This window comes from Mustela nivalis (genome assembly GCF_964662115.1).
Source record: "Mustela nivalis genome assembly, chromosome: 3".
Taxonomy (NCBI): domain Eukaryota; kingdom Metazoa; phylum Chordata; class Mammalia; order Carnivora; family Mustelidae; genus Mustela; species Mustela nivalis.
In genome coordinates this window covers 132,959,487-132,972,318 of record NC_139022.1, presented here as the reverse complement: position 1 = coordinate 132,972,318, position 12,832 = coordinate 132,959,487, and the positions used below count along the sequence as shown (strand labels likewise).

The 12,832-nt window shown below is 43.3% G+C and overlaps 1 protein-coding gene and 1 long non-coding RNA gene across 3 annotated transcripts in view; one reads left to right on the top strand and one right to left on the bottom strand.

Annotated features, from left to right (window-relative positions):
• Positions 1–8,087, bottom strand: part of ADAM19 (ADAM metallopeptidase domain 19) — an 80,280-nt gene extending 72,193 nt beyond the window's left edge. For both annotated transcript variants that reach the window (XM_082725008.1, XM_082725007.1), the window contains exons 1-3: positions 7,764–8,087; positions 4,909–4,994; positions 660–730 (exon numbers count right to left, since the gene is read on the bottom strand). Coding sequence is in view for 1 of the 2 variants with exons in the window: in XM_082725007.1 (XP_082581133.1) it covers positions 660–730; positions 4,909–4,994; positions 7,764–7,830 (224 nt within the window). In the remaining variant the exon portion in view is untranslated. The remainder of the gene's footprint in view (positions 1–659; positions 731–4,908; positions 4,995–7,763) is intronic.
• LOC309861784 overlaps positions 8,008–12,832 on the top strand; it is a 64,993-nt gene continuing 60,168 nt past the window's right edge. Inside the window, exons 1-2 of the long non-coding RNA XR_014310204.1 lie at positions 8,008–8,089; positions 9,131–9,196. This is a non-coding gene — a long non-coding RNA (uncharacterized lncRNA). The remainder of the gene's footprint in view (positions 8,090–9,130; positions 9,197–12,832) is intronic.

Here is a 12,832-nt window from a genome sequence, read left to right as displayed (position 1 = left end):
ATCAAGACACAACTGCGCTCGATAGCAAATCAATGTGGAAATATTTCTGAGCCAGGCAGCCACCCGAGATGAATGAGGTTAGGAAGATGGCAGAATCAGCCTGATGAAGACTGCTGACCATGCTCTTATCAGCAGAAGCTCAGACTTATCTGACCCAAAACACATGGAGCAGCCTGTGTTCCAAGCACGAAATCCCACAACACTCCACCCTGCCTCTCTCTCTGCTTTCTGCTGTTTTCCTCTAATCTTCACTTCCTGCCATGCGCTGTGCTGGAGCTAGTAAGTCAGCTGCCAAAGTCCTCCATTCCATCCCTCCCTTCGTCACACACACACACACACACACACACACACACCCTTGTGTGCCTGCAGTGAACTCTAGGAGGCCCCGGAAATACAGTCAGAGGAAATTCAAGGAAGACGTTAAACAGTCCAGTAATTTCACAGCAAGTCAAGAGATTGTGGATATGCTGTCTTTGCAAGATACTCCCCGCAAAGGAACCACAGATTGAGGGCTTGGTGATTTCACAAACTGCTTCCTTCCAAAACAGTGGCACCTGCATCCGGCATTGACATGGAAGTGAATTGTTTCATTATGGATATTTTAGTATATGTGCTGCCGAAGCGAGCACTCATTATGGATAAATGAGGAGTCCACTTACTCATTCTTCTCGAGGTCCAAGATGAATTCTCGCCCCTCAGCCTTTATCCTGAGCTCAGCTCTGTGTGGATGCTGAAACCAACAACAAAAGAATGTCAGTTCCTAAAAGCGGGGGACGAGGCTCCCTGGAACAGGCACAGGATCCAGCACAGTGCTCTGACATTGATCCACAGGAAGTGAACGAAAAAGGGTCAATTGCATTTCCAGCCCAAACATGAAATGACTTCAACCCCCTAAGGACCGGGTTCCCCTCCCCCATCTGCCTCCTCCTCACACACAAAGGAAAGGAACTCCAGGCTGAACTATGATGTAAGTGCTTCCACGCAGGTCTGATCAAGGCACACACTCGACGATCTTGGACGGTCAATTTTCTGTGCAGTCAGATCTGGATTCCAGGGCTGGCTTTCACACTCCAGGTACGTGAAGCTGGGCATGCTACTGAACCACCCTACCACTCAGCTTCCTTATTTGTAAAACAGATAATAACAGTCAGCCTTTTGGGAATCTTGTACCAACTAAGCGACATAGCAAATGTAAATAATTTGTCACAGAGCTGGCGCAGAGAAAACCACTGATTCTTGTTGGGTATTATCAAAAATACCAGGAGACCACTCTTCCAAGTGAGTTCGTATTTTATTTCATTTTGGCTCTCAGTTTCATTTCGGGTCTCAGTTTCCCAAATATTTCAGAGGAGACAGCTGGGAGAAGATACATTTTACACATGAGAAAAACTTATAGATGGCCAAAGAGCAGCACACCCAGAAGAGATCACATAAGATATCATACAGATGGCTCATAAGCACAAAAGACATGTTCAACATCAGTGGTAACTGCTCCCCACCGAAAAGGAAAAATTTTTAAAGATACCTTAAAAAAAAAAAAAAAAAAAACAGTGACAGAGATTTTTAAAAAACCCATAAGTCACAATGAGCACACTGAAAAATAGGCACTCTCCTACCCTACTAGTAAGAATTTAAATTGATACCAACTCAGTGGAAAATAATTTGACAGATGGACAAGAGTTTTTAAATGTTTAGACAAAACTCTGTCCGAAGAGAACAAACGGAAACAGGCAAAGGTTTATATACAGGGATCCTCATTACTTATAATAATGGCTAATGAAGTATAATTTGAATGTCCAAAAAATAGAAGAATAGTTAAATAAATAATGACCAATCATATGACAAAGTACTCTACAGTCATTAAAAACAATGACTTGAAATAATTCTTAAACTATCAAGAAAGTAGACATGATAATTATTAAGCACACAGAGGCTCAAAACAACACTATATATTTTATTTAAATATACTTTTGTAGAACAAAATAAATCAAAACTTTACCACAGTGACCTCTCAGCAGTAGTACCATGGGTTAATTTTATTTTCTTTGTGGATCTTTCCATGTTTTTAGAATTGCTTTGATATTTTAAGTAAGGGGCTTTTCATCTCTTTTTACCTTACTATTGTTGAAAATTATATAACGAATGAATCATTGAACACTACAACAAAGACTTGATGTACTATATGCTGGCTAACTGAACATTAAAAAATTAAAAATTAAAAAAATGTTTAAAAATTTAAAAAAAGGAAAAAAATTTCAAGTCATAACAAACTTCCATGCTTCAACAGTTCAGCTTGAGGTGGCTGAGCTTATTTCGAAGATAAAGTTATTTATATAAATAAATAAAATCTTTAAAATGAGATACTTACATTTTTAAGCATATTAAAAACAGGCTCAATTCTTTGGTGTGTTTTAAATACATGTTCTCTAACTTGGGACCAAGGAACTAATAAATTCCTGAAGTTGACCCCAAAGCTTAGTTTTAGCATTGGAGAAAGTGGGTCCACTGCTTTGCCACCCCTGGTTGGGGACCTTCCTCTTCCAAGCACATTCCTCTTTTTATTTGCCCCAAACTGCACTTCCCTTTAGGGTCCTAGGCACTGGGCATCCCTGAAACATCAGGCCACCAAGGGCTCCAACGAGATCTGAACATTTTGATCCAGGAAGCTTGGGCAACCCTGTCCTTTACTATTTTTGTATGAATTCATCCTACCGACTTCTCTTAAAAAAGGACATTTCAAAACCACGGGGAGAGGAAGTTAGGTGGTTGTTTGCCCAATAACTTTCACTAAGGGACCCACATCCCTGTCTCTAATGCCCTGATTCAGCTCCGATAACTGCTATTCTGGTTGCTGAGGCTTTGCCACTTTATGCCAGATATTCCAGAAGACGGACCCTGTCCAGTCACATTAAGCATCAGGGACACAGTCGCAAGTGGGCATCTGAGGAAGAGTACACAGCAACAGAACTGCAGCAATTCCCTTATGCAAGCGTGACAGTCCACACAGAAAAGGAAAGTTGACATCAAATCAAACACTGTCACCTCTCCTCCAAAGAGACACAAGCTGCAACATGAGTACAAATGCCTACAAGTGGGTAATCCAAAAATATTTCTCTCTTGTGTGGAAGATGCTCAGACAGTAATATTTAAAATATGTTGTCCCTTGTTTGCAAGGGACATTTCAAGCAAAACAATGAAACAGTTCTATCAGGATCTATGGATCTCCCCTGCTGAGCTTTTCCCTTGCAATTCCACACTGTGCTAGGAAGAGGCAAGCTCACCTCTCCTAGGAGGTGGAGGGAGCTGAACCGCTGGCTATACTTCCCGTGAAAGGTTAAAATCCTTTCTCTTTAGGGGTAGATTAAATAGATCTTCAGCTTCATAGGGTATCAGAAACCTGTCCTGTGTATGTGCACCTGCCACTTAAGATCTAGTACAATACTTACTATACAGTGAGTGTTCAATTAATGCTTGGTGAATTAATTAATTACAGAAATGAGAATAAAAGGCCTGACTGAAGTCTACCTTCTGCAGCCTCTCTGACATTCATTCATTTGTTCATTCAACAAGTACTTCTGGCACCAGGCACTGTGCTGACTATTCCTACAAAGTACAATGACCCAGATTCTGGGCAGAGAATGGCTAGGAATAAAGACAGGATCTGGAGCTCCACTTTGTTTCTCAGGCCCTTCCTGAGGATGCCAGGCATCCCACATCTGGAAGGAACAAAGAACCTCTACAGAAAGTATTGGATCCATTCCTCAAGCAATAACAGATATGTTGGACTATCCAAGATCCTAATTTTTAAAAATAACCTGCTCTAGGAAGGCCATCCATCAATCTGTCTAGATTCTTCCTGAAGCTATTTTCAGTCTTTCCTACTTTTTGATGAAATAAGGTCCACGCATTTATTGTCTTTAGGATAAAATGTTACTTTCATTTCTCCCAAATTTTTTGCTGGAAATTCCCTTAATAAATTCAAATGGAAGCATTATAGACATGTGTGTATTACCCTAGCCATAACTTCAAGGATTCCAGGCATTTGTCCTCTCCATTTCTGACATTTTCCTGACACAGTTCTCTCTCCATTTTCTTCTACTATAATCTTGCTTTTTTATATGCTGCCCAATAAATCATGGTCCTTTTGAGCCCTAAAGGACCTTATTAACTATCGCTTCTCCCCAGCCCTCTTTATTGCTATGCCCTAGAATCCCTATTTTATAAATGAGGAATTAGAAGTTCAGAAAGAGGAAGGTCCCATAGCTGGTTTCTGGCACACAGCAATTGTCCTCCTTTCGAGCTCTTTCACGTCTCACTTGAACTGTAAACACCAGAACCACAAAGAATATCCTGGATGTACAGGTCCTCTTTGCATAATAGGTTAATGTTTTCTGTCTTGTTCCCAATCCCCATGATAAAGCTGGTGCATTTTCCTGGTGTCACGGCCCAAGGACACTATTGCATTTTAAGATATATCCCCCAGTACAAGATCCCTCCCTTGTCTCTTAAAAATAGCTTGAATTATTATTTTTCTCTCCAAGTACATTATCTCATCAATAAAGTAAAGCATGTATTATATAAAGCAAAGATAACAGTGACAATATTTAATCAATTCCAGTTGAGAGCTGGTGATTTTTGTGACATGTATTTGCACTTAGCTTGTGTCAGCATTAATAATTTTCATTTCCTCAACTAATAGCATTTGGAAGTGTTCTAGAAGTTTGTCACACAATGAAGGAAAGTCCCATCTGGGATTTTCAAAACCAATGCACAGAGAGGACAGAGTAGGCTTGAAACAGAACTAATAGCAATGACTGGCCTTCCAGGGAAGTTGAGAAGGGGGCCCCGCATGTCACAGAATGGACTTGTCAGCTCCTGCCTCTGAAAATGAGATATTTTGTGTCTTACCTTTTCTTTGGTGGGGCTTCCTGCTGTCTTCCACTGAGGTATTATTCGTTCATGCTGTAGCTGGGGGCTGCCTTCCCCACTTCCTCCTGTCAAAACAGGATGCACAACCATTGGCATTTCAGAATTCTGCACCCCAGCTAAGCTAAGCATGCATTGCCAAAACAACCCCCTTCCTGGGTCACTAGACTACCTGCTGGGTGCCAGGCTCTTGGCACTTACTGTGATTCAGGCACTGTTAGCTGTTGGCCATATAGTGGTAAATAAGGAAAACAAAGTCTCTGTAATCCTCACAGTTTACCTTCTAGAGATGGGAGATGCACAATACACAAATATTCTCAAATGACCAGTGGGGTCACGGAATAAAGAGACACTGAAGAGGAGGTGCCTATTTTAGACTGGCCGGTGAGCAAAGATAGCATTTGAGACCTGAGAGACAGGAAGAAGGCAGCCATGAAAAGACCTGGGGGAAGAGTGCCCCCAGGGAGAACGACCAGCAAGGGCAATGGTCCTGCCTAGTGGAAGGTGACTTGGCCCGTTTAAGGAACATGCAGAAGGCAGAGCTAGCTAGAATCTAGCAAGTGAACAGGGAAGCTGGTAGGAGACACGGTCAGCAAAACAGCCATGGTTCTGAGATCCCAGAGGCCATGGCAAGTGTCTGGATTTTATTATAAATAGTCTTGGAAGACACTGGAGGGTTTAGACACAGAGCAATATGATCTGTATTCAGGTTTTTAAAAGATCATTCGGCCTGCTGGGTGGAGATGGAGGGTACACTGGGGGAGGGGTGGGCATAAGAATAGAAGCAAGAAGGCAAGTCTGGAGACCTGGTGAGAGATGACGGTGGCTCAGACTAAAATGAGCTCAGTAAAGAGGAATGAAGTGGTCAGATTCTGGGTATGTTCTGGAAATCAGGCCCATGGGTTTTTCCTCCTGAGCTGCAGTTTGCTCATCTGTCATATGAAGACAGTGATACCAGCCTGCCTATTCACAGCAGTACTGGACAGAGTCACCATGAAACTGCTCACACATCCACAAAGCATCATCACACTACCCTGAGCTTCCTAACGGCAAGTCTGCCTTTGTAGATCACTTCTTACTTTCTTAATCACTATCAATCAACCTTTGTCATCCTCAAGACAAGACAGGTAGCAGGACTTCTATTTTCCAAGAAAGGTGAGCTGAAACTTGTTTGGGGAAAAACTTGTTCTACATACTGCCGACCTCAAATTACTTTTTGCAGATCCCCTTAATAAAGCAGTAATTACCCAAGACCTAGACAAATTAGCCTTCACAAGAAGGGACCAAATCCATAGGACTCCCGGGGTAGGAGTGAGGATTTCAAAATCTGTTCTTTTTTTTTTTTTTTTAATTTTTTTAAATTAACATATAATGTATTATTAGCCTCAGGGGTACAGGTCTGTGAATCACCAGGTTTACACACTTCACAGCACTCACCATAGCACAGACCTTCCCCAATGCAAAATCTATTCTCTCTAAATTGATCACATAGAATACAATAAGTGGCATGAAAGCCGGCCACAGTTGTGCTGGTAAAATGGCAGGATTATGAGTTATTAATGTTCCTTGCAGATTACTGATAGGATGTATTCTCAGTCAAAATACATCTGAAAAATAATCCCATTAGACAAGGGTTAGTTCCATCGTACTAGTAAAAATCAGAAGCAATGTACTCATTTATTCATAATGTGTTTTCTGAATGCTTAACTAGCTACCAAGTACTACGCTAGGTGCTTGATATTCATGGGGGAACAGAGAGGCATATTCCTGCTCTGCTGGCTCTGGTAAGTCTAGATTCTTTGCAATAAAAAGGAATTATATGATATTTAATGGAATGTTTAAAGGAATGAAATTATCTTTATGATTGCCAAAAAAGTACGGAGAGCAAGGCCAAGTGATAGAGGCACACAGTACATCTTAAGAAAAATTGTTCAAAACTAGCAAATGAGGCAAAAAGCAAGCAGGATTGTCCTTTCAATGTCACATTGGAGCACTGTTTAACAGGCCCTCCCACTGATCACCACATTTTTCTAGGGGAATACCCCTTGGTTTGACTTTTTAAATTTACAACAAATCAAAAAACCATACTCTGTGAAGTTACATGTTAGCTGTAGATTTTTGTCTAGTAGAGATGCAAATGACTTCCATATTATAGAAAGAGAACTAAGAATTAAGGTCCCTTGACCCTATGGGGGCACTGACCACTTTGTATCTGTCCCAGCACACGACTTCAACCTTTTCTCAGATGCTTGTACCACCCATTCTTCTCGAGCTTTGCACCAGCTTTACCATTCTACTCACCACCTCATTAATGAATTGAAGGAATGTCTTCCTCCCATTCATCCTATATTTGTATGTTATGTTTTTAACTTTTTGAAAATTACACTTCTGCGACTTCTTGATGTAATCTACAGTCATTAAAATCATGTTTTGGGAGAATGTAACGTTGTGGGCTCATAATGTGAAATGGAGAATGCAAGGCACAAAACTGTACATATGGTATGGTTCCAGTTTTATCGATATATATTTATAGGAACACACACACCAAGACTGGGGAGGAAAAGCAGCAGAAAGAGAAGCCAAAAGCAGAAAAACAGTGAAAACAGAGAAAAGCAAGCCAGGGAGGGGACCGGCTGTTTTCTGCTTGTTCTGGGTCTCCCGGACCCCCACCACCTCCAGGGGCGCACAACGTGGGAACAAAGCCCGGACTCCCAGGCTGCGCGACCGCGGGGAAGCAGCCCCGCGGACTTGCAGGGGGCGACTCCCAGCTCCTCGGGCCCCCGAGCCCACCCGCCTCCATCCTCCGCCAAACCCCCTCCCCGTACCCCGCCACTTACTTCTGGTCCACCCCGGCAGGGCGAGCGCCAGCAGGCAGAGCCGGACGGCGCCCACGCCCCCGGGCATGGTGGCAGCGGCCCCTCGCGCGCTCCGCGTTCACAAGCACGCGGCCATGCCAGCCCCCCGGCCAGGCGGCGGCGCGTCTGGAGCCCACTGCTAGCCCAGCGCCTCCCAGCCCGGCTCCCAGCCATCAGCAGCGACGCTCCGCCCTCAGCTCCGCAGGGCTCCGCCGCGGGGTGGAGGAGGGGACGCGCCCGCCAGGATGGGGGCGGGAGGGACCGCCGGGAAGGAGCCCGGAGGACCCCTGGGAGCCGGGTCGACTCAGGTGATGGGGAGCAGCGGAGGGAGGGTGCGAGCCTGTGGAGGGGCAGGCTTCACGGTGGGCGCGGCCTGGGGAGGGTCGGAGGCTCGGGCTTCTAGGAGTTAAACTGGACCCCTCTCTGCCCTGGGGGCCGTTTCCTCTGTCCCGCACTGTGCTAGACGTCTTGGGTGACACCCAGAGGCTGCTCACCCAGCACCGTGCCTCAGAGGCCGCTACTCTTGGAGGCAGGCTCTGAAAGAGTTAACAGAACCACCAGGCACAAAGAGCTAAGTGCTATATGGAGTTGTTTTCTTAGCAAGACACAAATCAAGGAGCCAGTCCTCTGCCTGGGAGGAGGAGGGTAGTGGAGAGAGGATTCCCAGTGGAGAAGACAGCTGCGCTTTGGAGGAAAAGAAATGGAGCATCAGGCAGAGAAAACGGAGTAGACAAATACACTAGGGCAGCAAAGCCTAGGGGCTGTATTGGGGGGGGGGGGCAAAATTAGGTAAAGTTAGGATTTAGGGCTTTGGAGGGAAATGAAAGGAGATGAAGCCTGAAAATAATAATAAGGATCTTACTTACTGAGGACTTAACTATCTGCTAGAATAAGGCGGGGGTGGGGGGAGGCAACTAAGATGGATACAGCCTTTTCTAAGTGCCAGAAACTGTCCTTGGCACTTTGCATACATTAACTTAATTAATTAATGAATCTAGGAAAATAACTACCTTTATTGTCCTTTAAAATGTGCTGGGGACTCCGGATACATCATCTCTTAATTAACCCAGTAATCCCTGGGGTAGGTACTATTATTCTGTTTTAGAGATGAGAAAACCAAACTTGTGCGAGGTCACACAACTAATGTCAGAGTCTAGATTTGAGGCCACATCTGTATAACTTCAGAGCCTGATGCAGCACACTTTAGTTTATAGATGGATAATGATAATCAGAGAGAAGTGGCTTGCCTAAGATCCCTTAGCAAGTTTTGGCCAAGCCTGGTTCTAGAAACCAAGCTTCAGACCTCTTGTCGTCTGTTTCTTTCACTGAGCCTCTTTCTTCAAACCCAGGTTTGCACAAGTCAACAAAATACTGTGTATTGGGATGGACAAGACACTCCTGAAGATGATGACTAGGTAGGTTGGTCTGTCAAAACCACTGGGCACCCAGGGGATAAATAAAAGATATGGTCTTGCCATTGATGTATTTAGACGCTGGATTAGTCTGCTTGAGCTGCCATAACAAAATACCACAGACTGGGGGGCTGAAACAGCGGAACTTATTTTTTCACAGTTCCAGGAGGCTAGAAGTGCAAGATCAAGGTGCTAGCTCTTCTCTCTGCCTCTTCTTAGAAGGGCACTTATTCCGTCAGGTCAGAGCCCCACCCTTATAACCTCATTTAATCTTTATTACCTCAGTATAGGCCCATTGCCAAAAACAGTCACCGTGGGGGGTAGGGCTCCAACATGTGAATTGGAGGGAGACCCAGTCCATAACATTTTCCTTTGACCCCACCCCCTAAAATTCATATGCTCATTGTATAGAAAATATATTTATGCTATCCCAACAGCCCCCAAAGTCTTAACCCATTCTATCATCAATTCCAAGTCCAAAATCTCATCTAAATATCACCTAAATCAGATACGGATGCAGTTTCAAGCATGATTTATCCTGAGGCAAAATGCCTTTCTACCTGGACACCAGATGACTTATGTGTTTCCAAAATATAGGTATAAGATAGACATTCCCATTCCAAGAGGGAGAAATCAGAAAGAGGGAAGGGGTGACAGGTTCCAGACAAATCCCCCAAAACCTAGCAAGGCAAATTCCACCAGATCTTAAACCTGTAGAATAATCCTTTAGCTGAATTTTCGGCCACCCAGGGCCCACTGGGGCAGTATTATCATCCCTCTGCCCTAGGCAGTAGCCCCACCTCCTTGATTCTGGGCAGCAACCCCATCCCTGTGGCTTTTTGGTGCAGCCCTGCATCTGAAGCACATGGCAGGGATGGTCCAGCTCCCTGAAACCAAGAGTAGGCCTTACCCTCTGAACCTGAGAAGGAAATAGCCTTGCCCTCTGGACTGAGTGCCCCAGGCATATAGTGGGAATGGCAGCCCTGATGATCTCTGAATCTCCTTCAAGCTCATTCTTCCTGTCTCTTGAAGAATAAAGCATATTCACTGCCAAATAGCTCAGCCATCCTGTACTATAGAATCCTGGAAGTGCAAGAGCCTTCTTTATTTTTGTCCCTTCTTTGTTCCCTTTGGTCCAAAGTGGCAGTGTCTCTTGCTAGTAACCTCTCATCTCTATTACCGGTTTCTGCTGAGATGTCTGATGAACTGCATGGGGGGTCTCCTTCTAGAGTTGTTGGCCAGGCACACCCTTGGTGTCCTCCCTAAGACATGCATTCTTAGTTGCTTTTGTTTGTTTGTTTTGTGTTTTTTTTTGTTGTTGTTGTTATTGTTTGGTTTTTGCCACGTGGGTGGGCTAAGAATTTTCCAAATATTCAAATTCTGTTTCCTTTTTTGCTTAGCAGTCCCTTCCATTTATCCCTCTCCTCTCATGTTTTATTATAAACCACAAGGAGAAATCAGGCCGCACCTTCAACACTTCGCTTAGAAATCTCTTTAGCTAAATATCCAAGTTCATCGCTTGCAATTTCCACTTTCCATAATACACTGCAACATGGTTCAGCCAAGTTCTTTGCCACTTTGCGGTTAGGATCACCTTTCTGCCAGTTTCCATTTCCATGTTCTGCAATTCCATGTGACACCTCACTACAATTCTACGCCTTTAAGGTTCACAGTTCTACCAACATTCTGTCCATGATGATGTGTGTCTTCTCTAAAATAATAGATGCTTTCTTTAACAGTTCTTCTCTTTTCTTCCTTAGCCCTAACCAGAACTATCTTTAACACTTGATTTCTACCAACAGTCCCTTTAAGGCCATCTAGGTGTTTTTCCTAACATGTACCCCAAATTTTATCCAGCCTCTGCCTGTTACCCAGTTCCAAAAACACTTCCACATTTTTAGGCATTTGTTACAGCAATAAACCCCCCACCACAACCAACGTCTTGGTACCAAAATCTGTATTAGTCTGCGAAGGCTGCCATAACAGAAAACCACAGACTGGGTGCTTAAACAACAGAAATGTATTTTCTCACAGTTCTGGAGGCTGAAATTCCAAGATCAAGGTGTTGGCAGGGTTGATTTCTAATGAGGCCTCTCTTCCTGGCTTGTAGACAGCCACCTTCTGCTGTGCCCTCTTGTGGCCTCTTCTCTGTGTGTGTGCAGAAAGAGAGAGAGAGAGCTCTGGTCTTCCTCTTCTTATAAGGACACTAATCCTACCAGATCAGGGTCCCATCCTATGACTTCATTTAATCTTTTTTACATCCTTATAGGTCCTGTCTTCAAATAAAGTCACATCGCAGGTTAGGGCTTCAACGTATGGATGGGGCATTGCAGGGGAGGGAGGTGGATACATAATTCACTCCATAACAGGGGCTTTTACCTTAGAACCATGAGACGAGAATTCTAGCCCCAGCTCTCTCCAACAAGCTTTGTGACTTTGGGTAAGTCACTTCTTTCTGGGCCTGAGTTTCTAACCAATGACCTGGGAATGGTAATGGTTATCCCAACCCATTTCACCCAGAAGCTGTGAGAAGATATTGAAGTAATTAATGGCAGTGAAAGTGCTCTGCCTGGTGAAAAACACAGGTGCCAAGTCTCACTGATTCTATGGACAATATACTTGCAAAAGGCATACAAACTCCGTACCTGAAATTTGCTTCCATTTGGTGGCATTCAGGGAACAATATTTAATCAGCATGTGCCCCTGAAAATTGAGCAGTAGCTCCCAAGAGAAAAGGTCACGTAGTTACTGCAGTGACCAAGTACTGAGAGAGCTCCCAGTTCTGTGTCTCATCCAACCCCTCCATACTTACACAGACACAAACATACAAACAACTTTTGACCCCGTAGAAGCCTTTCCATTTGTTTGTAAAGAATATATTTGTTGTTTTTAAAGAATACTACATCTCTGTGTAATCTTTAAAATATTCTTGACATTTAACCTAGTAATTACATTTCTGGGAAACTTATCCTAAAAAAGTAATCTATTACTATTATAATAGTGGTGTTATTTATAATAGTGAGAATATTGGAAATGACCTAAATATGCAACTGTGAAGGAGCAGTTAATAAATTGTAGAATATCTATATGATGGATTATTATATATCCATTTAAAATAATGTTAATGAAGGGTTCATGCTCTGATTTTTAAGTGAAAAAAAAAAAAGCAGGGTCCAAAATTACATTTATGTATGATCTCAGCTATATAAATAAAAGACTTTTTTTTTTTTTAAAGACTAGAAGGAAATGTGCCAAAATGTTAGCAATATTTACCTCTGGGTGGTGAAACTATGAATGAATGAAGCTTTTTTTGTTTAAGTTGGTTTCTTGGGTTTTGTTTGTCTTTTTTTTTTCCTTTTCCATTTTTTATAATAATTCCATATTACTTTATTAACGGGAGAGTGTGGGCAAATAGCAAGCACAGAAAAGCATCCCAAGAGGAATCACAGTTTACCCTGGTGTCTTACACAGAGTTTTGCATGCTTGACTCTTCCCTCTGATGTTAGGGAAACTGAGGTAGAGTTAGAACAACCAGTTCCCAATTTGGGGAGTTCAGGTGAGTAGGTCACTGTTCCTCTCTAGCTCCAGTATTCGGTCATGGTTAGGAGGTGGCCGTCACACCAGCGTTTAATTCCCGTT